Below are 25,555 nucleotides of genomic sequence, written 5' to 3'. Positions count from 1 at the left end.
TCAACCAACATTGTTTTCATTTAGCAAGGCCTTGACTAATAACTCTATCTCTCACTTAGATCGGAGCACACAATGTTGGCGAGAGCAATGACTGATAGACACGCATCATAATTGTCTCTCTTAGGGTCATACCCACCCGAGTGTTCTCCGAGTATGCTCTACTAGGACTATTCTCATCTTGGGTTCCTAGCCCTCAAGAATATCGGTCCTCTTGCCTACTCTTGTCTTGGATGCACTACCACATCCTCAAAGAGTGTCGGATGCCAGATGATCACAGAATCCTCCATTCTTTCTTCCAACCTGAAGATAAGAATGTCGTGTCTAACTCTCCCTCTGGACTAGGGATGAGTTCCAAGTTTCTCTTTACTCAGAAACTTACTCATGTTCCCTTACTCATAGGAACCTTCCAGAGCTCCCTCTTAAACAGGGACTCTATCATCAGTGCTTTATAGGGTCTTCTAGTTGACTGACGATCCAAGACTTCGATGTCATCAATTTCTTTAGATGTAGGGTTCAACCATCCATCACTTTCCTTCAACATGTCATTCCTTCTTTTTACGGAAAGTATCCTCCTTGACTTTACATCTGCGGTTTCCTTCATAGGGTCATCTATCTTCACTTTCCTTCAACAGTGATTGCTCTGGATCGCAAGGTACATAGTTGTGACATCCTTCACAACTCTCCTTACCTTGGCCTTGCACACATACCTAGACTTTCTCCAAGAGGTCAGAAACCAAAAACAAATCACATATTACCTTTTTGGTGATGGCCTTTTCCAGTGACATCTTCTTGTAGGTATCAACACCTTGCATACATGTTGACATATCTCCCAAAGATATATGTTGTCAAGGGTCTTCATCTTTTCAGACTTCCATCAGAGTCTCCATATCTTTCCGAGAGATTTCCTAGTCAAATCTTCCTGATCCTATGGATGTTGATTGCCTTCATCATGGTTGCATATTTCACGATCTCTTCCATCCTCACATCTTCCATTCCCAGGAGCTTTCAATCAGAGTTCTTCAATTGTAGTCAACCACCTCATACTTCATATGAGGACATATTATGTTGATTTCATCTAGTGTGACTTATGTCTTTTTGCATCCTTTCAGAGGAGGAGATCCTTTTCCTTTTGATCATGCTTGATCCATGTTATCTGCAACCATATGACATGACATTCCAATATTAAATACAAATACAAGCATACATACCTCATTTTACCTTTGCTTCTTCCAGCAGCTTCCTTGATTGAAAAGATCTTCAATCCCTTGATCTGTTTCATTTCTCATGTCATCAGTCCTTCATCTCATGAATTCCATAAGTTGGATTTCCTGATGAAACACTTGCTGCCTTCCTAGACTAGGGGATCCTCTGCTGAGGTTTCTATCAGAGAATCTTTAGGATCTTGCATATCCCCATCTGGCAAATGTTTCCTTTGACCTGGATGACTTCTTCCTTTCCTTTAATGTCCAATGAGATTCCCAAGAGCTATGTCCTTCATGTTTCTCATGGTGATATCACGAGCTCTTGTTTCTAATGCTTCCATGATGCCACAATGCATCTTATTATCATGGTCATATCTGCAAGGACTTATGATAGGACCCTTTTGTGAGAGAGATACCATTTCATTCATAGTAGAGGTCTGCTACTCCCTCTTCCCTTGGCCCTTTTCTTCAGCTTCCTTCACCCTTCCGGCGATATGAGCTCCTCTCCATAATCTTTCCATAGTACTATTCTGTCTTGTCAACCTTCCCTTTCCTTTCTGCACATATTTGAGTCCTTTCAACTTGTCTTTCTCTATCTGGCATAGAGACCACAAATTGTTGATTGAGGTAACCTTCTTGTTCATGGACATTTGCTACCTTGCTTATCAATATCAATATTAATGATGATTATCTTCTCATCATTTTTCCCAGATCTCGCAATTGAGATCTCATGAAGATATTCCTTCTTTACTGCATTTCAGAGAGTGCCTCTTCTAGCATTTCATATATTTCTTATCTGTCTCCTTTCTTGCTACATAGAGATGAGAGGACTTTTAAGAGTTCCTTCTCATGAATTCAAAGGAGACCTGTTCACTGACTTCTGTTCTCCATAAGGATTCTATCAATCCTTCTTATTCTATGCAAGGACCTTTTATGACTTATCTTATCTATAGATCTCCTTGCATTCATGGAGTCATTTCAAAGAAAAATGATTAATGAAAATACTTACTTGAGATGTGAAGATGAAATCTTCACCTTGATCATGTTGGCAGTAGTTGGAGCAGATGTATTGATGCTTCCTTCGACTGAGATCTTTGATAGGCAGATTGCCTTCTTTGCCTTCGAGCTATCTTGATTTATATATCAACAAACTGCTGATATAATTGGGCTTGTATTATGTAGCATCGACTTTTGCTTGCCATGATGTATAGAGACCCATCAGTTAGTGTTATTATGGCTGTGTCAACGAGCACCTTCATTCTACATCGAGTACTGTCCATACAAATTATGACTGAAGTGTAGTGAGACCCATTACTATGCTGTAGATGATCTGATTCTATATGCCCTTGAGTATGTATCATCAAGCTTTTGGGAATCCGAGTTGTCAAGATTGTTCTCTTTATAGAAAGGATTCAATCACTGGTATGTTGAGATCATGCCATTGAGAAATGATTGAGATCACTGTGGTATGGCATAGACCAAAACTGTGGGAGTCACCAAAGCTGTTGCTTGAGATCTGAATGCTTCATCTTTTGACTGTTGTCCTTCAAAACCCTTGCTGATGTAGACTGTTGTTGTAGGCTGCTTCTTTGATCTAGGTCTTGATCTTTGAGTGCTTTGCTTAAAACTTGATCCTTGAATTGTCTCTTTTCTGCCCTTCCTTAGACTGCAACCATTTCCCTCTGACACCATGTTGAAGAATCTAGGGCAAACAGAAATTAAAGTGATTCTTCTTAGCATGATAACAATTTGTGAAGTTCTTTTGCAATTTTATCTTAGCTTGATCTTCATTTTATTATTAGTGTGAGTTTGCTTCATCAAACTGCTATCAAAACAAAAGAGACAAGAACACAAAGTATTTGGCTTTTTGCCAGGGCCAAAACCTCTCCCTCTTGGAGAGGAAAAACCGCACAAAATTCTTCTTATAAAAATTCCAATTGACGAATACCAAGACCATGACCCTTGACCCATTTTGCCACTCCAAGACCAAGACATCAATCCTCTTCTCTGTCATTGCTGAGATCATCATCATTGCTGCACCATTGAAGTCATCACTACTGCATCACTGAGATCTTCACTGCTGCTTCTTCACCATGTCAACGAGGTCTATTGAGATCTTCACTATGATCTTTATTCTATGCTTTCATCGATGCACCGAGAGCTTCATTATGACAATCACCATGATGACTGTTTCATCATACCTCCATCATTGTACTCTAGCTAAGATCCTCATCACATTGATTGTGACCATGTTGAGAGTGTATTTCGAGACTATGATGATCCTTGTCACGTTTTCTTATTATGCTGAGACTGACCATCCTTGTTATTGTCATCACTGTCCCTTTCATTATGCCGAGACTGTAATAATCATTGTCATTATTGCTCCTTCTTCTCATGCCGAGACTGTGGGATTGTGACTGTGACTTAGTGTGCCGAAATAGTGAGATCACCGAGATACATATATCTATGTTGAAGCTGCAAGGAGACAGGTCCGAATCTTACTGTGATATATTCCTAGATTTGTCACAGTCATGCCGAGACTGTTAGGGCTACTGTAGGATTTGGAGATCCCTTTTTCCATCCAGAGATAATCATTGTGCTCCCTTTCGTTGAGATGTGCACCACCGAGGAGAAGAGGACTATCCTCTTCATCACTGTGATCATCACCGAGCCTTTTTAGATATCTGAGATCTAGTCTACCTGCGCCTTATACCCATCCGAGGTGCAATCAATCCTTGATCAATTTATCTTCCTGTGATGCGGACCCGCTCCTATACCATACAGAGTTTCAGGGAGGAGAAATTGCGAATTCTGTGCTTGGGATTTGCGGATACCCTAGACGGGTATTTATAGTGGTTTATCCTTGCAAATAAGCTGACTTGTCAAATGAACCGACATGTCCCTATTGTTGAGCTGATGTGACTGTCATTTATATATTTAATTTCAATATTGAAGCCGACATGATGAGTTTCTTATCGATTTGCTTGCAGACTTCTTGAGCTTGCCAATGGAGGATTGTTCTTGGTCTTGGAGGGCTGCTTTAGCTTGAATACATTTTACATAAGCTCATGAAGAGCTTCTTCATACATGACTTGACTTTTTGACAAATTAATAAATCCTAAAGACATCAAGAAGAAGTCTTTTGACCTAATGACACTTCTTGTTCATGAGACCCATGCAGCAAGGCATACAAAGTAAATTTATTCTCTTTTATTACATCATTTACAAAGATCATGTCATTATGAAGACCGAACCTAGCTACATTTTCTTCAACATATTAGAGGGTTTGGAAGTGAAGCAATGGGAGGCCCTTACAACTATAACATTATGTACTTGTGCAATAGCTCAAGACTTAGGATTCCTATTGTCCCATCCCAAAATGGGAGGTGGGGGACTTTTGACTTTGAAGTGAGGTGGAAAAAGAGATTCCAAACTCTCTAGAAGAAAAGGATATCGTTTAAATATGAAAGTTGGGCTTGGTTTGTGCTCTGTTAGTGTTTTGTGGTTAAAACAAGACTCAGTAAAGAAAACATCTCTAGTCCATTTTGTGTTAAATGTCAAAAACAAGAATTATTGGGGCATGCCTCTTGGAGGTTTCCAGTTGCAATGACCATTCAGGCATGCTAACAAGCATAATTTGGATTGCTGTTCACAACCTCCCTAGCTTGGTGAGCTCTCTTAGGCAACGCTTGGATGATTAGGGATTACTATAGAGCATTATGGCATATAATCCAACCATTTGCTATTGATTTCCTTCGGAAAATACAGTGCACAAAAACTTTTCAAGGTGACCATTCCCACGTATAGCTGGGAGAATTGAAGACATTAAAAAATGATTTTGCAGTTCATGTCAAAGCTAGAGTTAATATGTTATTGAAGGATGTAGGCTCCTTGCCCCTTGCAGCACAGGTCCATATGTTAACCTTCTCAGTTTTTTCATAAGAAGAATATTTTTGAGTAACTCTTTAAGTCTATTTGTTGTAACATTGTGCTTTTTTGAAGTAATATAAGTCTTGCATTATTCAAAATAGAAATGCAAGAGCTGCATTCGTAACCTTCATTATAAAAATTAGAAACCCTATCTATGGTGTAATCTAGACATCTGCCAAAGAAAGATGAATTCTTGCCAAGTTATTTCTAAATGCCTTGGCTGCTTATGCTCTGAATCTATTGAGAAGGCATTATATCACTGAAGGATATAAATTCTGGTGCATTATAGATTCTGGCTTTTATGTAGGGGCAGCATGTCTTAACTATCTACTTTAGTGACAAATTCTATTCTTGAAAAATGTTTGCTTTCTTTTAAAACAATTGTAACTTGTATCTCACTTAGGCACTTTAATATATGTTCTAACTTGTTATATCTTTGTACAAACATGACTCATGGCTTACTGATTTCTATGTGCTTAAACTTTGATTCACAATATTGTTTTTTGGTTGGCTATGAAGATGTTTTCAATTCGATTCTTTCATGTATGCATGCATGGGATAGAAAAACACAGTTTTTGTTCTAAACTTCTATCTGAATGTGAAATGTAATTATAAAATGAAAATCGTGAGCTAATGTAGAAGCTTACAATGCAGGTTGAAAATGCCAATATTTCTGAAGTTGCACGCATCATTGATTCAGGCTTCATTCCTGTAAGTTTGAATTCAAATAGTTCATTTATAATTTGAGTTCAATCCAAGCTACAGGTAAACTAATGAAGATGAGGTGTAGCTAGTATGTTAGGTCAGTTTTCAGTACTCTTGTTTCATAGAAGAGATATCTGCACTGCTCAATTATTGTGATCAAGATTGTGGTTGGTTGGGTCCCAACCAGGATTAACTTGTTTTATGATTCATAGCTTAAAATTGATTCTATTTTGACCCACGTTCCAAGCACTTCATGGGATGGAAATGGAGGGAAATGCGCCTTGATTTACATCTTCCTGATTGTTATGAAGTTATGAACTGGTTTTGCTACCCTTGAAAAAAAACCAAAGCCACAATTTTTGAAGAGAAATTAGCATGTCGAGTAGATTCAATCAAGATACTTCATCCCTGAGGATTGAGTCATTGAGTTCTCATGCTATAATTTTCTCTTTAACTTTTCCAATACAAGGAACCAATATTTTGTCCCCAACATCCGGAGGCAACTGAGATTCCTAAATACATCAGAGATCCCTAGTTTGAGTTGTAAAGGAATTGTAAAATTGCTGATATTCTTGAAAACATCAGCTCATGTATGTTGATTCCAAACATCAATGAATTTCTATTGTTTAGATCTGCACCCGAAGCAAGCAAGTAGATCTACAATATCTTTTTATACCTTTTGTTTATAATGGTTGAATGCCCTCCTAGTAGAGCGTAGCATCAACAAACTTAGAGTTGGATATAGATTTGGATCCTGAAACATCTCAACTCCAGGAAGGCCCCCTTAACTCTCTCTGATTCAATAGCATTATCCAAAGATTCTGCGATTATAATATAGAGGAAGGGAGACAGAAGGAAGCCTTGCCAAATTCCACAAGATTTTTTTAAGAAGAAAATGTCTCTCCAACCTGTTCTTCAAATATTGGCTTGTAACATATCTATATGATAGATTGTAGAAAGAAATTGGCCTAAATCTTGAAAAGCTTAATTTGTTTCCTTAGGATGTGGTGTAAGGAAAGTGGAGTTTACCCCCTTTTACTACCCAGATTAGTTGCCTCAGCAAGGTCCTGTCAAGGTGCTAAGTGGTAAGTGAGAGAAAAATTTTCTCCTTTCTGATCAGCCAGCCAGCCAGTAGCCCTATGATGATCCACAAATAGCTTTAATTCAGATATCTCCACCTACGCTCCGGTTAGTTCTCTCTTCCATCTAGTATGCTCCTTGAAGAAAGGTGGGTCACATATCAGAAGGGACACTAACCATTTCTGTCATCATGTGCTTTCATTTAATGCTAAGATCATTCTAATATGGTTCACAGGCTAAGATGGATGATTAACCGCTCTTAATTGTACCCCTGTTGCTACACTTCCCTTGGGAGGTTATCTTTTGCCCCTAGTCAAGTGTGACCTTCCTCAAGGACTTTTCTTTCCACTATTCAGGAGAGGCACAAATAGGAGGCATTGATTGATATAGCATTCCCAAGGTAATCCATATATGTCATTTTCCATCTATTCCTGATATTCATTTCCATTCTTTGATTGATTGTATCTGTCATTGGTACTATCACCCTATATCCACATCTCTAAGTCAAGGCCTGAAAGCTTTGTCCTAAGAGGTTGATGCAGCAAAAGGAAAGATAAAAGCATATATGACTATAACTGAAAGAAAATGAATATTGTAAAAAATGGCCAGGACTAATAATAAGGGTGTGGGAAAATGCCTATCCTGAGCTCAATCCCCCTCGGGAGACATCATCTAGTTCCTGAGCATATCATGCTCTTTCTAAATCAAAGGAACTTGTATTGTCCTACTCCCGATGAGCAATGAACCGCTACATCTTTCAAGGGGTATTGAAAAAACGTAAAGTAAGTTGGTCACCAAAGTTTTCCAAGAAACAAAAGAAAAGTCATTGAAATAAAAGGCACACTAGAGGAGTGGAAAAAGTGGGTTGAGGAAAGGGGTAACTTAGGCCTCCATGATTGCTCCCTCTTATCTTCATTATGGTCATTGTTGCCACACAATCTAGCAGGGGTCCTAGGAGGGGTACCTAAGGGACACCTACTAGACCAAATGACAATAATGGGACAAAAACCACTGTCACCTCAGTCAATGTCCCCTGCTCTTTACGGATTTTCATCGATGGGAGGAGTCCCGGTATGGAGGAAATCACTTGAATCATGGTATTAATGATGAGGTATAAGTGATTCCCAAGGCCCATTCAAAGGAGAGGCTCAATTATGGCTTGATGAAGGAATGGCTCTACAAGAAAGACCTAAGAGGAGAGTTAAGACCTTGGGCTTAGGAATGTTCAATAATGATGAGTGCCTAAGATCAAGACTTCTAATATCCCTCACTTATGATTAATATGTCTATACCAGGGTCCAAAGTAAGGCAAGGGTGGCTCATTCAATGGAAAGATTCAATCAAAGTGCGATCTTTGGGAGAAGCTAGGATGACTTTCCACGAACAACCCCTTGAGAAAAATACTATAAGAGACCGGGTTGAGAGATATACTAAGGTAAAGGCTTATCCAAAGGTCAACTATGGTTAACAGAAAAGGTTTTGAATGATGAACTACAAAGTACAAAGTTACAAACCTTCAAAAAATCCCCATGTCAAAAGTAGCTTCAAGGGTTCCCACTTGGTGTGATAGTTAGGGCATCAATTATTTGAAATTCCACTGTTGGAATTAATTCAAACCTAGAAGATGCCTAGAGGAGACACAAATGAAGAAATTTGTCCAGAGAAAATCCCAAAATTCCTCCTGCCTGAAATTTCACACCAAGCCCTAGAAAATCTCCTTATCCTTAGAGGGACCAAGAAAAGAGGTGAAAGAATGATATTTCGTTGAGTTAATGTGATCTCCAAGGATTCTAGACCCAGTGCCTACCTACTGGGAGAAATGGAGTCAAGATAAACCATGAGATGGCAATTTGTTCTTCAAGGAGATCTAGAAGAAATTTTGCTGCCCTAGATGCAGCAGCAACAAAACAACTTCTAGAATTTTATACTTCAATGACAATTTTATGGAGTTTCAAGGATGCATATTAATCAATCCTCTAGGAACATTCATTCATTCTTTATCTAATGAGTAACACATGCAAAATTCCAATAGTTTTCAATGGTTCAAGCAATTCACATTAATTAGGGCACATTTAATCACCATAAGAACAATTTCCATGCATTAGACATTCATCAAAATAGAAACATAGCATCGTATGGCACTTACAAGATAAAGAAGAGTATATCCATCCACAATATTGCCAAAAAGAAGCTCCAAGATAGCCAACGAATTTATCCAAACATCATAATTCATCAAGAAACATCCAAATTTCGTCCTCTACTGCAGGTCCGAATTCTTTTACAAGAGAGATCCCAAATCCAAAGAGCGATGAGTTACAAATGAGGCTCTTCTTTTATTTATATGAGCCTTTAGGGGTTCGATTTGATCTAACTAGCCTAATAAGCCCCTAAAAATGACTTTAATGTGCAAAATAACAATCCTATTGGTGACAAGCCCACCTAATAGCTCAAAAGTCTGAAATAAGCCTTCCTAATGAGGCTAAAATGATAGAAAAATGCGGCAAAGGGCCGTTGGAAGACCAAGATAAGTCCTCCATGTGCCAAGATGAAGAGGAGGGCTCTCAAAATGATGAGCAAGGGGTTTGGCCCCTTGGTTTCCAAGCAAAACATCTATGGTGCCCCAAGTGGTTGTGGGGCACAATGAATGGTCTCATGGGTCTCCAACTGGATCAAAGTTCAAACATGTCGATGCTCCATCAATAAGGGCTAGAATGATGATACAAGCCCTTCCATGTCTCTCCAAACGAGATAACACCACATCTGGGGTTTGGATCGATTGCCAAGTGTCATGTGCAAATGTGTGGCCTGTAACGACCTATCTATAAAATAAATAAAAATAAATTACATTAATAAATTATATTAATCAGTTAATAAAATAATAAAAATAAATTAAAGATAATGTATTTAATATGAACCTAAACCTTTATATTAAAAACAAACAAAAGGATATTAAATAAAAAATCAATATACCTTTAAAAAAAAGAAATATATATATATATATATATATATATCACGTGACATGGGAAGGGTGTCACGAGAAGGTGAAGCGGTGGGTTGCAGGTGGAGGGAGCGACCACCGCCAAGAAACAACATATAAGGAGCAGGGAACAATTTTGAGAAGGGGGGGGGGAGAAATAGGAGGAAAAATTGGTACACAGAGTTCATGAGAAACAATTGAGCCTTGCTTGTTCTGAGGTTTCTGGGCACGGGGGAACAATCTGCTTCAACTGAGAAGCTTACTGGACTGAGTAAGCGAGGTTCTGCTCAGTTTGGCTGGGTGGTTTTGGTCTTTTGGTAACCGAAGCAGGAGCAGTTTGAGGCATCATCAACCGCAGGATTACAGGTAAGTACTCTCATCAGTTCTGTGATAAAATTCAGGAAATTTTATCACAGGCTTATGATGTTTAATTTTAGAATCCTTTATTGTTTTTGCAATGGCTGTAAAATTCTGTATAGTCCTTACATTAAATCTTGAATAGCCCTTACATCTAGTATGAGAGCCAAGTTTTCAAACCCTTGGGATCTTACAGGCCCTAGAAGTAACTAATACTTTGTAGCCCATGCTCAATCAAAACCTTAAGGTAGATCATATACATTGGTGACTTTAGCTGTCCCTGTCTGACAGCCAGGTCGGTGGAAGGACACTAGAACAATTGTCACAAATTCTCTTAAGTTTTCATTAACAGTGAGCTTTAGCTGGACAGAACAGTAAGCGAATTCAAGTGATTTTGCAAGATCAATCTCAAGATCTGTCCATGCGAGTTCCTTAAGTCAATTATGGTCTGCTGCAGAGAAGGAAGAAGCTAATCAAGTCGCGGACTATGGGGCCAAGAATCTTTAGATGGTGCCCAGCGGCTTCAGGAATTTAGAAGGAAATCTATTCTTGTTTATGATTGCAGATAATTTCCGTTACCAAAATGACCACGTGATGGTGGAAACTTCAGAACAATTAAGGCTCAAAGAGATTCCATGATAGGGTATTAACCCTGATTCTACTGGGAGGGGTGGAGGTGTTGCCCACCGTTTATCCTCCGAACCCTAGAGTCATGGGACGACTGTGCGAGTCACACTCCCCTAGACGTGTGATGATGACTGTCGGATGCTTACTAGGGATCAGGTTGATATAGCCGACGTTATCATCCTTGGAGTTTATAAATGGTTAGGCCAGTATAACTGACGCCATGGCATACTCCAGTAGAGGACGGATAAGATGGGAGCGGAAGAGATTAGGAAGGATAGGATGATTTTGTAATAGCTGGGGAACCTGATGAAGTAAAACATGATCATTAAAGTTATAAACCTAAAGTATGCAAAACACCAATTTTATAGTGCCCTCACATTAAGTAAGAATTTAACCTCAATACACAATTCTAAGAAGAATGTACTAATCGCTATCATAAATATTCATATAAGATAAAAACTCTAACTTCGGGACGAAGTTTTCTGAAGGGGGAGTGTATGTAACGACCTATCTATAAAATAAATAAAAATAAATTATATTAATCAGTTAATAAAATAATAAAAATAAATTAAAGATAAAGTATTTAATATGAACCTAAACCTTTATATTAAAAACAAACAAAAGGATATTAAATAAAAAATCAATATACCTTTAAAAAAAAGAAATATATATATATATATATATATATATATATATATATATATCACGTGACATGGGAAGGGTGTCACGAGAAGGTGAAGTGGAATATATATATCACGTGACATGGGAAGGGTGTCACGAGAAGGTGAAGCAGAATATATATATCACGTGACATGGGAAGGGTGTCACGAGAAGGTGAAGCGGTGGGTTGCAGGTGGAGGGAGCGACCACCGCCAAGAAACAACATATAAGGAGTAGGGAACAATTTTGAGAAAGGCGGGGGGAGGGGCAAAATAGGAGGAAAAATTAGTACACAAAGTTCATGAGAAACAATTGAGCCTTGCTTTTTCTGAGGTTTCTGGGCACGGGGGAACAGTCTGCTTCAACTGAGAAGCTTACTGGACTGAGTAAGCGAGGTTCTGCTCAGTTTGGCTAGGTGGTTTCGGTCTTTTGGTAACCAAAGCAGGAGCAGTTTGAGGCATCATCAACCATAGGATTACAGGTAAGTACTCTCATCAGTTCTGTCAGTTAAATTTATAAAATTCAGGAAATTTTATCACAGGCTCATGATGTTTAATTTTAGAAGCCTTTACTGTTTCTGCAATGGTTGTAAAATTTTGTACAGTCCTTACATTAAATCTTGAATAGCCCTTACATGGTCGGTTGAGCAACATGGTCCAAGTGCATCATCATCTTTGTATGGCTGGGCCATGAGCAAGCAATGTGTGGTGCTGAAGATGCCCATGTCGTGGCAATAAATGCTCTGCTGTGGCGGAGGCTCATGGCTCTCAATGCTCACCCTACAAGTGCCATTATGACCCTCTGGAGGGTTTGGATCCCATATGGGGAGGCCAAGCCCAAGATGAAGACCTACTTGCAATTCTGTATAAAGCCAATGCGTCTCCTCACCTTCTAGTGCAACAATTCATTAGCGCAATTGAGTAAATAAGCTTGCTAATCAGGGGCAAAAGTGGACACTTAATATTGGCATGCCCTTCCAAATGGGCTCTGGAGTGTACAAATGTCACCAAACTCAAGAGAGAGATTAATAAAGGACCTTATTAGGTGGTTTCAAGTTTCAACCACTAAGGGAGTAACAGGTCCATGGTACATCCATCAAATGGCAGGTGTCATGTGAAATGTGTTAGTTTTTGTAGCATCAAAGGTGTTCTAGTCTTGAAACTTTGTGGAGAGGCTAAAACATAGGAGTTCTCCATAACCCAGAAATTGTTTATGGAAATTCCACCTAGAAGTGTCTCAATTAGATTATTAGCCTATTTTTAAATATTTCCTAAGTCTAAACTTAGGAAAAGTGGTTAATTAATCAATATTAATTGAGAAAGGTGTGAATCATCTAGAAACTCACACGGATCGATCCAGAAATGATCTCAGCCATCGATTATGTTTTAATCTTGGTCGTTGGAGTCCCAACTGGAGATTATAAGAGGAGGTCAATGGGTAGATGGAGAACACACACTTGACACACTAGAGATCGATTTCCTTGGGCAGTTCGATCCTCTAGAGTGCAGCAGTAGTTGTCGGAAGAGTTTGAGTTAGAGAAGGGAAGCAAAGAGGGGCAAAGATAGTGAGTTCGGAAGAATTTTTCCAGTTCTAGAGAGTCAAAAAGAGGAGGCTGAGATTTTCTCCAAGAGGCTGCGCAGAGGCAACGTAGAGCCTCAAAAGGGAAATTCGATCCAACTGAAGAGGAGCTCGTTTTCAGTTCTATAGGCCAGGAAAGTTTTCCAGAGGGCCAGAGAGACATTTTCTCAGTCAGCAGCAGGCATGACGGCTAGATTGGTAGCTGATTTAGGTAGAGCGTTTGAGGGACTGCACTAGGGTGATGCAGGGCTTGCGCAGAGCTGGTTGGACAACTAACTTTTCAAAGGAAGTTAAGTGCTGGGATTGCTCGAAGAGGGTAATTTCCCTTAGAGAATTTTTTCTAGTATTCCTCTTGGATAGATTCGCTAGTTTGGCGATATTTATTGTACTCATAATTTCTCACTGCTGCTTAATAATAATAATCCCCAGCTGCTACATCAGTTTTCCCAAGTTGGGTTTTATGGGGACTTTTGTCCAAAAACAACTATCAGCTTTTTATGTGTGTGCACCAGTATTTTCTTAGTTTCCAGCGCTTTTATTTTCCACAGTGTTTTTGTGAAGATTGCAGTGTGATTATTTCGTTGTTGTCGTAGCAAGAAACTGATTAATTAATTTACAGTTAGAAGAAATAATTCTAGTTGTTACAATAGGATTTCAGTAGTGAAATTTTCAAATGGTATCAAAGCAATTTTTATCAGACAGGGAAGCTCAGGAATGGAAGTAGAAATTCACTGTTCAGAGGGAGCAGCAGGACAAATTTCTGGAGGCTACACAAAGCCTAAGACAAGGTGTACGAATTGCTTGGCAGATCGATTTTTTAGTGCAGGTTGGTAGAAAATTCGGCTTGCCAGTTTGAGTGATTCCAATGGGTAGAAGGGCAGCTGTAGCTTAGATTTTGTTGAACAAAATCCTTGTTTGGGTGCAGAAGGGTGTCAATTTCTGGTAGCATCAAATGTGCTCTGTTGACCACTACCGGTCAACTACCCATGCAGTACACCCCCTTTTCTTTGCAAAAAGGGGCAACACCTGATCAGCGTTTTCGTGCCATCCTACAGTCATCAACAGCTTGATCATTTCAATTGTAAACCCAGTCTGCATGTATGAATTGTAAATAATCTAAGCAGATCAGAGTCATGTATGTAAAATTGCCTAGGTGGACCTAACTTTCTATGATAATCTATGTCCCGGAAGGTTTTTCGTCTCACCGATCCATGGATCGGTAGAGTTTTCCTTCAAACCTGACCCCAAAGCCGGGATGGATTTTGTCATTAGAACTTTAGGAGAATCCTAGTGTGTTAATCTGCTAGATTATAGTTGTGTCGCAGAACTGGGTGATTTATGAGGGTCTGTGTTAAGTGGGCTTGTCCCCTTGAGATGTAAGTTGTAAAAGTCATCATGAAATGTGTCTTGAGGGTTGAAAATGTTTTAAATCCCCTCGTGAGTCCTAAGTCCTAGGTCCTGGGTGATGTTTCCAAAGGTTTAGTTCGATGATCCATTTAAAAAATGAAATAAAATAATAAAATAAATAAAAAATTTAAAAATTTAAAAAAATGAAATAAATAAAAAATAATAAAAAAATTTAAAAATTTAAAAAAATAATAATAAAATAATAAATAATTAAAAAATTAAAAAATTTAAAAAAATGAAATAAATAAAAAATAATAAAAAAAATTTAAAAAATTAAAAAATAATAATAAAATAATAAATAATAAAAAAATTTAAAAATTTAAAAAATAATAATAAAATAATAAATAATAAAAAAAAATTTAAAAATTTAAAAATTTAAAAAAATGAAATAAATAAAAAATAATAAAAAAAATTTAAAAAATAATAAATAATAAGAAATTTAAAAAATTTAAAAAATAATAATAAAAAATTAATTGAATAAATCGACGGATGAGATCAAGAGATGTCTTGATCTTCATCAACGGTCGAGATCATTTCTACATGGATCATTCGAACTAGCCGTTGGGATCATTTCCTTTATATAGGGTCTTAGCTGGTCATTTCAGATTCATTCGATCTGTGAGTCAGATACTGAAGAAGCTCTCTTGTAAATCTGTTTCTGGTTAATAAAGGAAGACTTTGGGGTCCATATCTTGCTGGTGTTACTCTCTTGGAATGCTGTGAGATCATTTCATTTTCTGCATATGTTATTTTCAGCCATTAATAATAGCTTTTCGTAGAGTATTGTGAGCACATGTATCTTGTTCACTTGCTGGGGTTTGGGTGCTGTTAGGGTTTCTGAAGTAATGGCAGGTATCTCCATTACTGTTTGAGATCTAGCAGCATTTTTGCCCTCTTTGTTGACGGTTGTTTTGAGCTGTGCAGAAAACATTTTCTGAAGGAAATTTGTGGGCGTTCGGGGAAGTTCTCGGCTGAACCAGCCAACTCCCGCAAGCATTTTTTTTGCTGAGCCCAGTTGGATTTGATCCTGGGTCTATCATTCGGTTTATTTTTCTAAGTTTGCATGAGAGATTTTCTGAAGTTCTTCACAGTGACGATCTGAAATTTCTGTTCTTTAAAATGTTTTCCGTGCTTATTGATGAATCTGGCTGTTAAGGGGCCAAATCTGTAAATTAATTAGCTGATCTAGGGTTTTAATTTTTGCTTTATGCAGTTTTTTTTATTAGGGTTTAGGGTTTTTTTTTTGGTTTCATTTTAGCACATTCATCTTTTCGAAGTTTTTTTTTAATCGCTGGATATCGTTTTGGTCATGTGATTTAGCTGATGATAGATGGTTGCTGTCCATGGTCCATGTTCCTATATCATTTAACAAGTAATCGTTTCCACATCAATCTCTTAAGGCACTGGTCTGCTCAATTAATCAAATCCATCGCGTCCTTTTTATAGCGTATCTCGTGTCTCCCAACCAACTAGTCGACAGTTGGTCTCATTCATCTCACAGGGACTACCCCCCTTAGCCGCGGGAGACAGGCTTACACGGAGGGATCGGGGATCAGAGTGACAGCCCCCGGTCTGAGTGTTGTCGTGTCAATCCGCGCGAAAACATGCTCTAAGTCTCAAACTTTGCAAGGAGGCTTAGACACATGTATTCCAAAGAATCCAGAAAGTGTTTTGGGAAATTCCACCCAGAAACAATTTTATTAAAATAATTAATTATTTTTAATTTTGTTAATTATTTTTAAACTTAGGGAATTAAAATAATTAATGGGTCTTAATCTAACTGTGGGTGTAACTTCTGGAAGAAGACGAGGATCAAGCAGAAATGATCTTAGCCATTGATTAGCTTCTAATCTGGGCCATTGGATGTCAACGAGAAGATTATTTAAGGAGGCTTTAGGGTCATTTGGAAGCATAGATTTTAAAACCGGAACCTGTGACCGGACCGGTCCACCTAATGAACCGGTTTACCGACCGGAACCGGTCTAACCGGGACTGGTTTGGTCTAAACGAACCGGTTTTAAAAAAAGACATTAAATAATTAATTTTTAATAAAACAAAACTATTTTTAAGATGTAAAACCATGATTCCAAGCCAATAGAGACAAAATATGCAAATTTTGCTCATTTATATACCATGTAAAGGTGAATATATCAAAATGGCACTGAGTGCAATACATATCATCGACAAAATAGCAAAATACATAAGAAATGAGGCTCTAAATGGCCGATAAAGTCCAAAAACAATGCTGCAAGCTATGAGGCCATTGGCCTACTAAAAGTCTACAGTGTACACATGACCAATCATAAAGTTCATCACCACTACTAGACACAAGATCATCATCAGGAGCTACATAGACATCATCTGGTTCAGAGTCTGAGGATGCCTCAGCCTGATCTGCAACCTCAGTATCAATGCCACCAATGACAATAGAAGTGGACCTAATGGAAGCACGAGTTTGTCGACCTGCATGACTAGTGCTTTCCATTGGTTCTTTGCCTTTCCTTGATGCCGCTACTAATCCTAGTTCTGATGCCAAGACATAATCTGCGTCATCCCCCGCTAAAGCCATGTCGATATCAAAATCAGCCTCAAACACAGGTTCTTCAGTCTCCTCCACCCATTCTGATGTTGGATCAATATCGTCCAACACAATGGGATATAGATCAGGAGTTTTGCTTATCATTTGGAGCTCCGATTGCATTTATTGTTTACCCCCAAACCATGAAATCCTGAAAACCATTAAGTCTGCTGAATTTTGAGTGAAATCTAAAATTCTAGTTTCTCCATATGAAATCCAATGAGGTCGAAACCACTCTCAAAAATCCTGAGTCATTTCATGGTAATGTTAAAAATTTAAGTAAAAGGATGAAAATGAAAATTAATTTCCTTTAATTTTCATTTTCAGCCTTTTACTTTAAGAATTGAACATTACCATTAATTGCCAACATTGTTAGGGTTGAAACACCCTTACTTTCCCCCCAAAACCCCTGAAACACAGTAAAAAACATGCTTTTTTAACTTTACGGTGGGTGTGCCTAAAACTGGCCGGTTTTCACCGGTTAGGGCAAAAAATTGGCGAAATGGCCTTCCCAACCGGGTTTTTTGGCCGGTTTAGACCGGCGGCCTTGCTAACCAGCCGATTAGACCGGTAACCGGTTTTTCAAAACGGTTTTGAAAACTATGTAAATTGGAAGACACACAGAGAGTTGATCAGTCAGATCAAATCGCTGAAGCTAGAGGCAACGCAGTGGTTTGTAGAGATAACGCAGAGAAGGGCAGAATGAGTTTTGGCTGGAGGATCTTCTCCGGAGCCAAGGATACTCAGCAGAGAGGCAAAGAGACACACAAGGGACAGAGGGCAGAGGGTAGAGGGCAAAGAGGGTGATGCAAAGCAGCGCAATAGCTTCTAGCGCAGAAGTCTGAGTTTACTGAGGAAGCTGATGTTTCTGGGCCAGGAGGGCTGGAAAAGGCTTTTGAGGGCAAATCAATTCCTAATTGAGCTGACGTAGGACTTTAGAGGCTGACACAGGGCCCACACAGGGGCAGCATAGAAATCGTTGGGGAACTCGTGGTTCAGCTGCTGGATCAGCGGGGACTTGCAGTGTAGAGTGAGGTAATCTCACCAGTTTCTTTTGCTAAGTGGTTTTCTTTGTAAATGGATTGTCGGGAGGGCATCAAGAGATTGTATTCAGAAATACTTCAGCTTAATAATAAAAACCCTCAGATTTGTTGCACCAGTTTTCCCGCATTGGTTTTTTCCGGGGACGTTTGTCCAAAAACAACTGTCATTTGTGTGTATCTTTCTCTATTGTCCAGTTTCTTGTTTCGACATATTATTTAATTGGTGTAGGCTGCAGTGTATGTATTTTGATGTTTGCTGTAGGAAACTACAAATAGCTTGTTCATGTAAATCTAACTTGTTGGAGAAATATCATTAGTGCTGCAGTAGGAATTCCCGGGTTTAAGGAATTTTCACATGGTATTAGAGAAGTGCAAGTCAAGCAAGAAGAAGAGTGCCAGAGAACCTAGCGCTGAGCAGAGAAGGAGGTCGAATAGTTGCAAGAGGCAGCAGTTCGAATCCCCAGAGGGATTGCGCTGTCCAAACCGGGAGGGATGAATTTCGAGGTAGTTTCTCTCTGAGTGAGTCGACAGAGAGAAGGGCTTCCAGATCGAATCTTGCTGTGGCAGAGGGAGTAGCGTTGAGCCTCAGCGTGAGTAAGAGCTAGTGGCACACAATTTTTCAGCAAGCTGATTGCTAGGCTGAAAGGCATCAAAAGAGAGAGAGAAGAACAATGAGGGAATTTTTTGTTAGTAGACTTCCCGCCAAGAAGTCTGTTTTCTTATTGGCTGAGCAAGAAAAGTAAGAAGTAGAGAGGAGCAATTGGGCATTTTTGAGGCAGAGATGGAAACCAGTGGTTTGAGGGATTAGGATAGATTGGACGGAGCATGCAACTATGTCATCTGGAAGGCAAGGATGTCATTCCTTATAGATGAGCACTCCCTCAAGGCATGTTGATAGTGTGGTGGCTGAGCCTGCAGATCCAGATCCGTTGAAGAAGTACAAGGCAGAAATGGCGAAGGCAAAGAGAATGATCCTCGATGGAGTGAAGGATCATGTAGTCTGTCACATCACTAGCAGAGGGACTACTAAGGAGATGTGGGATGCGTTGTCTACGCTATATCAGGGATCTTCCGAGCAGTGGAAGATGTACTTAGAGCAGAAACTGAGATCTACACAGATGCAGAAGGGGGAGTGCATAGATCCGTTCCTCACGAAGCTTCAGGAGACCCGAGATGAGTTAGCAGTTGTGGGGTCTGATGGTGAGACTAGCCCTAAACGCAGTCTCAGAAGAGTGGCAAGTCTTTGTCCAGAGCATCCTGGGTAGGGCAGCTTTTCTAAACTGGGATAGTATGTGGGCAGCTCTCAAGCAGGGAGAGCTGAGGAGAGATCTAGTCAAGTGCAATCTTGACGGAAGCAACAACAATGGGTTGAAGCCCAAGGAGAAGGATTTGAATGCAACCCTTGCATCGAAGGGGCATCAGGAGAAGCGGAGGCAGAAAAAGGACGTCTCAAAGATAAAATACTTAAGGTGTGGTGAGATGAGTCACTGCGTAACACAGTGTCCTCTTAGGAAGAAGGGCAAGAATGAGAAGCACGATTCGAAAGCTGCACCCGTGAAGATCGAGGAGTTCGCCATGATAGCCGAGATACCTCCAGGAGGGAGGTGGGCTGATTTGGAGCTGTAGTTCAAAAGAGCTACAAATGAGCAGGATCCTTGAGGGGCCCACCTCTCGGATCAATTCCTTGCTACGAGAACCCAAATCAGGGGTAGTAGGATGGAAAATTTGTCAGATGGTGCAGAGGAATGTTGGAGCGACATATGCATTGGCTAGAACACCAAGTATGAGCAACGTAGTGCAGAGTTGCAGCAGTGCAGAGATGCACAGTGCAGTAGCAGTAGCAATGTAGTGGCTTCAAAGGGATAGCGTGGGACTAGCAGCAGTCAGACCTTCAACATAGAGATGCATCTATGCTGAACACTTGTTCAGTAATTTGGGATGTTTGTCCGTTGCTGATGCAGTAGCAACAACAATTTGCAGTACAAGGGCAGTTGGCAGTTGCAGTGGTAGCAACAACACAGATGCAGAAATTCAGAGGGAGTTGTAGTACGGATGCAGTGTTGATAGTGGCAGGGTCAGCAACAGTACAAATGCAACATTTGTGCAGTGGGTGATGGACAACATGTCAAACATCGGCAACGCAAAGGATGATGTTATGAAGTCAGGGTGATGCTTCATTGGGAGGTATTGCTAGAGCACAATCCTCGCTAAGAGGGAGTGTTGATTTCTGGTAGCATCGTATGTGCTCTAAGTTTCAAACTTTGCAAGGAGGCTTAGGCACATGTATTCCAAAGAACCTAGAAAGCGTTTTGGGAAATTCCACACAGAAACAATTTTATTAAAATAATTAGTTATTTTTAATGAGACCCTAAGTCTAAACTTAGGGAATTAAAATAATTAATGTGTATTAATCTAACTATGGGTGTAATTGATTAGCTTCTAATTTGGGCCGTTGAATGTCAACGAGAAGATTATTTAAGGAGGTTTAAGGGTCATTTGGAAGACACAGAGAGTTGATTAGTCAAATTGAATTGCTGAAGCTAGAGGTAACACAGTGGTTTGTAGTGATAACGCAGAGAGGGGCATAAGGAGTTTTGGCTGGAGGATCTTCTCCGGAGCTAAGGATACTCAACAGAGAGGCAAAGAGACACACAGAGCATGCAACGCAGAGGGAAAAGAGGGTGACACAGAGCCAGGAAGGGATCACGCAGGGCCCATGCAGAGCAGCGCAGTAGCTTCCAACGCAGAAGTCTGAGTTTGCTAAGGAAGTTGATGTTTTTGAGCTGGGAGGGCTGGAAAAGGCTTCTGAGGGCAAATCGATTCCCAGTTGAGCTGACGTAGGACTTTAGAGGCTGACGCAGGTCCCACGCAGAAGTGCCAGGGAAATCGTGGTTCAGCTGCCGGATCAGCTGGGACTTGCAGTGTAGAGTGAGGTAATCTCACCAGTTTCTTTTGCTAAGTGATTTTCTTTGTAACTGGATTGTCGGGAGGGTATCCAGAGATTGTATTCATAAATACTTCAGCTTAATAATAAAAACCTTTAGATCTGCTGCACCGGTTTTCCCGCATTGGGTTTTTCTGGGGACGTTTGTCAAAAAACAACTGTCATGTGTGTGTATCTTTCTCTATTGTTCAGTTTCATGTTTCGGCATATTATTTAATTGGTGTAGGCTGCAGTGTATGTATTTTGATGTTTGCCGTACGAAACTGCAAATAGCTTGTTCATGTAAATCTAATAAGTGGGAGAAATATCATCAGTACTGTAGTAGGAATTCTTGGGTTTAAGGAATTTTCACAAAGGGTTTAGCAGTTATTTGCGGTAGCAGAATCAATGCCAAATGGAAGAGAAAGTGCACACACAGATAAAATTGATTTCAAATGGTTTCTAGTTTAGAAATCCGACTTTCCAGTCGTAGGTTGGTAGTAGATGCAAGCAGAGTGTCTCACTCCAGAAGGGAGTGCGAGTGGAAATTTCAGCAGCCGAGCAAAGGGAAGAGGGAGATTTTCGTTCAGATTCAGAGATGACCACAACTAGGCTTAGTGATTAGGATAGGTTGGAGGGAGCCTCCAACTTTGTCATATGGAAGGCCAGGATGACCTTCTTGCTAGATGAATTTGGTTTGAAGGCTTATGTTGATAATGTAGTGGCAGTACCCCAAGATACAGATCAGTTGAAGGAATACAGGAAAGAGATGGCGAAGGCAAAGCAGATGATCTTGGATGGTGTCTGAGACCATATAGTCTCGCATATATCTGGCAAGAGCATTGAAAAGGAGATGTGGGATGCTCTTGACCAGCTATATTAGAATTCTTTTGAGCAGCGGAAGATGTTCCTATAGGAGAAGCTAAGGAACATCAGGATGTAGAAGGGTGAAGGCATAAATTCCTTCCTCACTAGGATACAGGAAGTCCATGATCAACTTGCAGCCGTTAGGGAGGTGCCTCAACCGTCAGAGCTTGTATGTTTAGCGCTAAATAGTGTCTTAGAGGAGTGGCAAGTCTTTGTCCAAACTATCTTGGGATGAGACATATTGCCTAGATGGAACAGGATGTGGCAGACCTACAACATGAGGAGATGAGGTGAGCTCTAGTAAAGAGCTCCATCAGCGGGAGCAACAACAAAGGTTCAAAGGGTGAGAAGGAAGAGGAGAATGTGTACCTTGCATCAAAGGGTCCATGGGGGCTTCACTCAATGAACCTCTAAGATATCATGTGCATTTGTGGCATACTAAACAATACCCTTAATTTGACTACATATTGGAAAACACCTCTAAAAATCACATTATATAAGCCCCTACCGATACAAACCCAATACACGTTCCCAATTTAACAAAACCCTACTTTCACTAGATATTGTAGGTATCCATTTTTTCATTAACATTTTTTATACCCCTTTATATTTTTTCATAACTATGAGTTCCAGTTTTTATACTTGTCAATATAAGAACCCTTTACCCCCTATTATATGCTCAATATATTTTGTCATTTTTTCCAAATATATCCCCCAATATGAACGCATGTGGTATGGTATTGCTCCCCCAATGAATCCCCCGTGAAAGGGTCTCGGCCAGGGACAAGAAGAAGAAAAAGGACCTATCTAAGGTCAAGTGCTTTAGGTGTGGCGAGTTTGGCCACTACAGTTCCTAGTGTCCTCTTAGGAAGAAGGACAAGCAGGAGAAGCAGGACCAGGCGACAGCGTTCGTAGAGATAGACAAGTTGTCCTCCAAGTTGGAGGAAGATTTTGCCATGATTGCAGCTATACCTTCAGGAGTGAGGTGAGGCAATATGGAGTTATAGTCCCAGAGCAGTGCAAAGATTTGGGCAGGGTCCATTGAGATGTCCTCCTCATGGATCATTACCTTGTTATAGGGGCCCACAATATTTAGTAGCAGGATGGATTAGTGTCACTAGATGCAGTGAGATTCTGGAGTGACAGTTGCAGACTAGTTGCAGTTAGGTGCTGAGGAGCACAATGCCGTGTTGACAACAGAGTAGGAGGCTCAATGGCAAAGTTAGCAGCAACGCAGATTCCCTAGTGAACAGTGCAGGTGCTAGTAGCAGTTAGATGCTTGGGAGACAGATGCAGCACAAAGATATAAATGATTTAGTATTTTGGATGCTTCTTAGTTGCATTGCAGATGTAGAGCTGGCAACAATACAGGTTGTACAATACAGTGTCAGCAACAACACAGATGCAACATCAAAGTTTCGCAGTGGTTGGTGGGTAGTGGCAGGCGGTCACACTGGCTAGACATCAACAATGTACAAAGGGTGATGCAAAGACAAGGTGTTGTAGCAGTGGTGCAGCACTAGAACACCTTCCTCGCTAAGAGGCAGTTTTAGTTTTTGTAGCATCGGAGGTGTTCTAGTCTTGAAACTTTGTGGAGAGGCTAAAACACAAGAGTTCTCCATAACCCATAAATCATTTATGGGAATTCCACCTAGAAGTGTCTCAACTAGATTTTTAGCTTATTTTTAAAATATTTCCTAAGTCTAAACTTAGGAAAAGTGGTTAATTAATCAATATTAATTGAGAAAGGTGTGAATCATCTAGAAACTCACATGGATCGATCTAGAAATGATCTCAGCCATCAATTATGTTTTAATCTTGGCCGTGGGAGTCACAACTAGAGATTATACGAGGAGGTTGATGGGTAGATGGAGAACACACACTTGTCACACTAGAGATCGATTTCCTTGGGCTGTTCGATCCTCTAGAGAGCAACAACAGTTGCTGGAAGAGTTCGTGCCAAAGAAGGGAAGCGAAGAGGGGTAGAGATTGTGAGTCTGGAGGAATTTTTCCAGTTCTGGAGAGTCAAAAAGAGTAGGCCGAGATTTTCTCCAGGAGGTTTCGCAGAGCATCAGAAGGTCAATTCGATCCAGCTGAAGAGGAGCTTTTCAGTTCTAGAGGCTGAGAAATTTATCCAGAGGGTCGGAGAGACAATTTCGCAGTTAGCAGCGAGCAAGACAGGTAGATTGGCAATTGATTCAGGGAGAGTGTTTGAGGGACTGTGCTAGGGTAACGCAAGGCTTGTGCAGAGTTGGTTGGACGACTAGCTTTTAAGAGGCAGTCAAGTGCCGGGATTGCTCGGAGACAGTAATTTCCCTCAAAGAATATTTGCCAGTATTCCTCTTGGATAGATTAGTCAGTTTGGCATTATTGGTTGTACTCAGAATTTCTCATTGCTGCTTAATAATAAAAACCCTCAGCCACCAAGTTGGGTTTTTTCGGGGTATTTTGTCCAAAAATAACTTTGTCAATTTGTTATGTGTGTGTGCCAGTATTTTCTTAGTCTCCAACGCTTCTATTTTCCGCAATATTTTTGTGAAGATTGCAGTGTGATTATTTTGTTGTTGTCGTAACAACAAATTGATAAATTAATTTACAGTGGAAGAAATAATTCCAGTTGTTGGAATAGGATTTAAGTTGTGAAATTTTAACAAAATGATGGTGGAATGGAGGGGGGAAACAAGGAAGCCTCCAAGCCACATGAAGGTTTTAACCCCATACAAAAATTACCTACATACGAATTCTAAATCACAGAAAAATAAACAATGCGAGAGCATAACACATAAAACACATATACACAGAGATTTTCCCTTGGATCCCTGTTGACCACTACTGGTCAACTACCCATGCAGTACACCCCCCTTTTCTTTGCAAGAAGGGGCAACACCTGATCAGCGTTTCCGTGCCATCCTGCAGTCATCAGCAGCTTGATCAATCTAATTGTAAACCCAGTCTGCATGTATTAATTGTAAATAATCTTAGCAGACATGAGTCGTGCATGTGTATTGCCTAGGTGGACCTAACTTTCTAGTGGTAATCTACGTCCCGGAAGGTTTTTCGTCTCACCGATCCATGGATCGGCAGAGTTTTCCTTCAAACCTGACCCCAAAGCCGGGATGGATTTTGTCATTAGAACTTTAGGAGAATCCTAGTGTGTTGATCTGCTAGATTATAGTTGTGTCGCAGAACTGGGTGGTTTATGAGGGTTTGTATTAAGTGGGTTTGTCCCCTTGAGATGTAAATTGTAAAAAGTCATCATGAAATGTGTCTTGAGGGTTGAAAATGTTTTAAATCCCCTCGTGATTCCTAAGTCCTAGGTCCTAGGTGATGTTTCCAAAGGCTTAGTTCGATGATCCATTTAAAAAATGAAATAAAATAATAAAATAAATAAATAAAAAAATAAAAAAATAAATAAAAAAAATAAAATAAAAAAATAAAATAAACTAAAAAGATAAAATAATAAAATAATAAAAAATTTAAAAATTTAAAAATTAAAAAAATAAAATAAAATAATAATATTTTAAGTGAATAAATCGACGGATGAGATCAAGAGATGTCTTGATCCTCATCAACGGTCGAGATCATTTCTACATGGATCATTCGAACTAGCCGTTGGGATCA

At 39.8% G+C, this 25,555-nt stretch overlaps 1 protein-coding gene across 4 annotated transcripts in view; it reads left to right on the top strand.

Moving 5' to 3' along the window:
• The window catches only part of LOC149141185 (Amino acid kinase family protein), a 389,974-nt gene that overhangs the window by 208,596 nt on the left and 155,823 nt on the right, over window positions 1–25,555 (top strand). For all 4 annotated transcript variants that reach the window (XM_089448274.1, XM_089448272.1, XM_089448275.1 and 1 more), the window contains one exon: window positions 5,787–5,843. In XM_089448274.1, coding sequence (XP_089304400.1) covers window positions 5,787–5,843 — 57 coding nt within the window. The remainder of the gene's footprint in view (window positions 1–5,786; window positions 5,844–25,555) is intronic.

Source organism: Pinus tabuliformis, chromosome X, assembly GCF_031772625.1.
Source record: "Pinus tabuliformis cultivar Carrire ecotype Pingquan chromosome X, CPIR1, whole genome shotgun sequence".
Classification (NCBI taxonomy): Eukaryota; Viridiplantae; Streptophyta; class Pinopsida; order Pinales; family Pinaceae; genus Pinus; species Pinus tabuliformis.
This window is presented reverse-complemented; position numbering and strand designations above follow the sequence as displayed.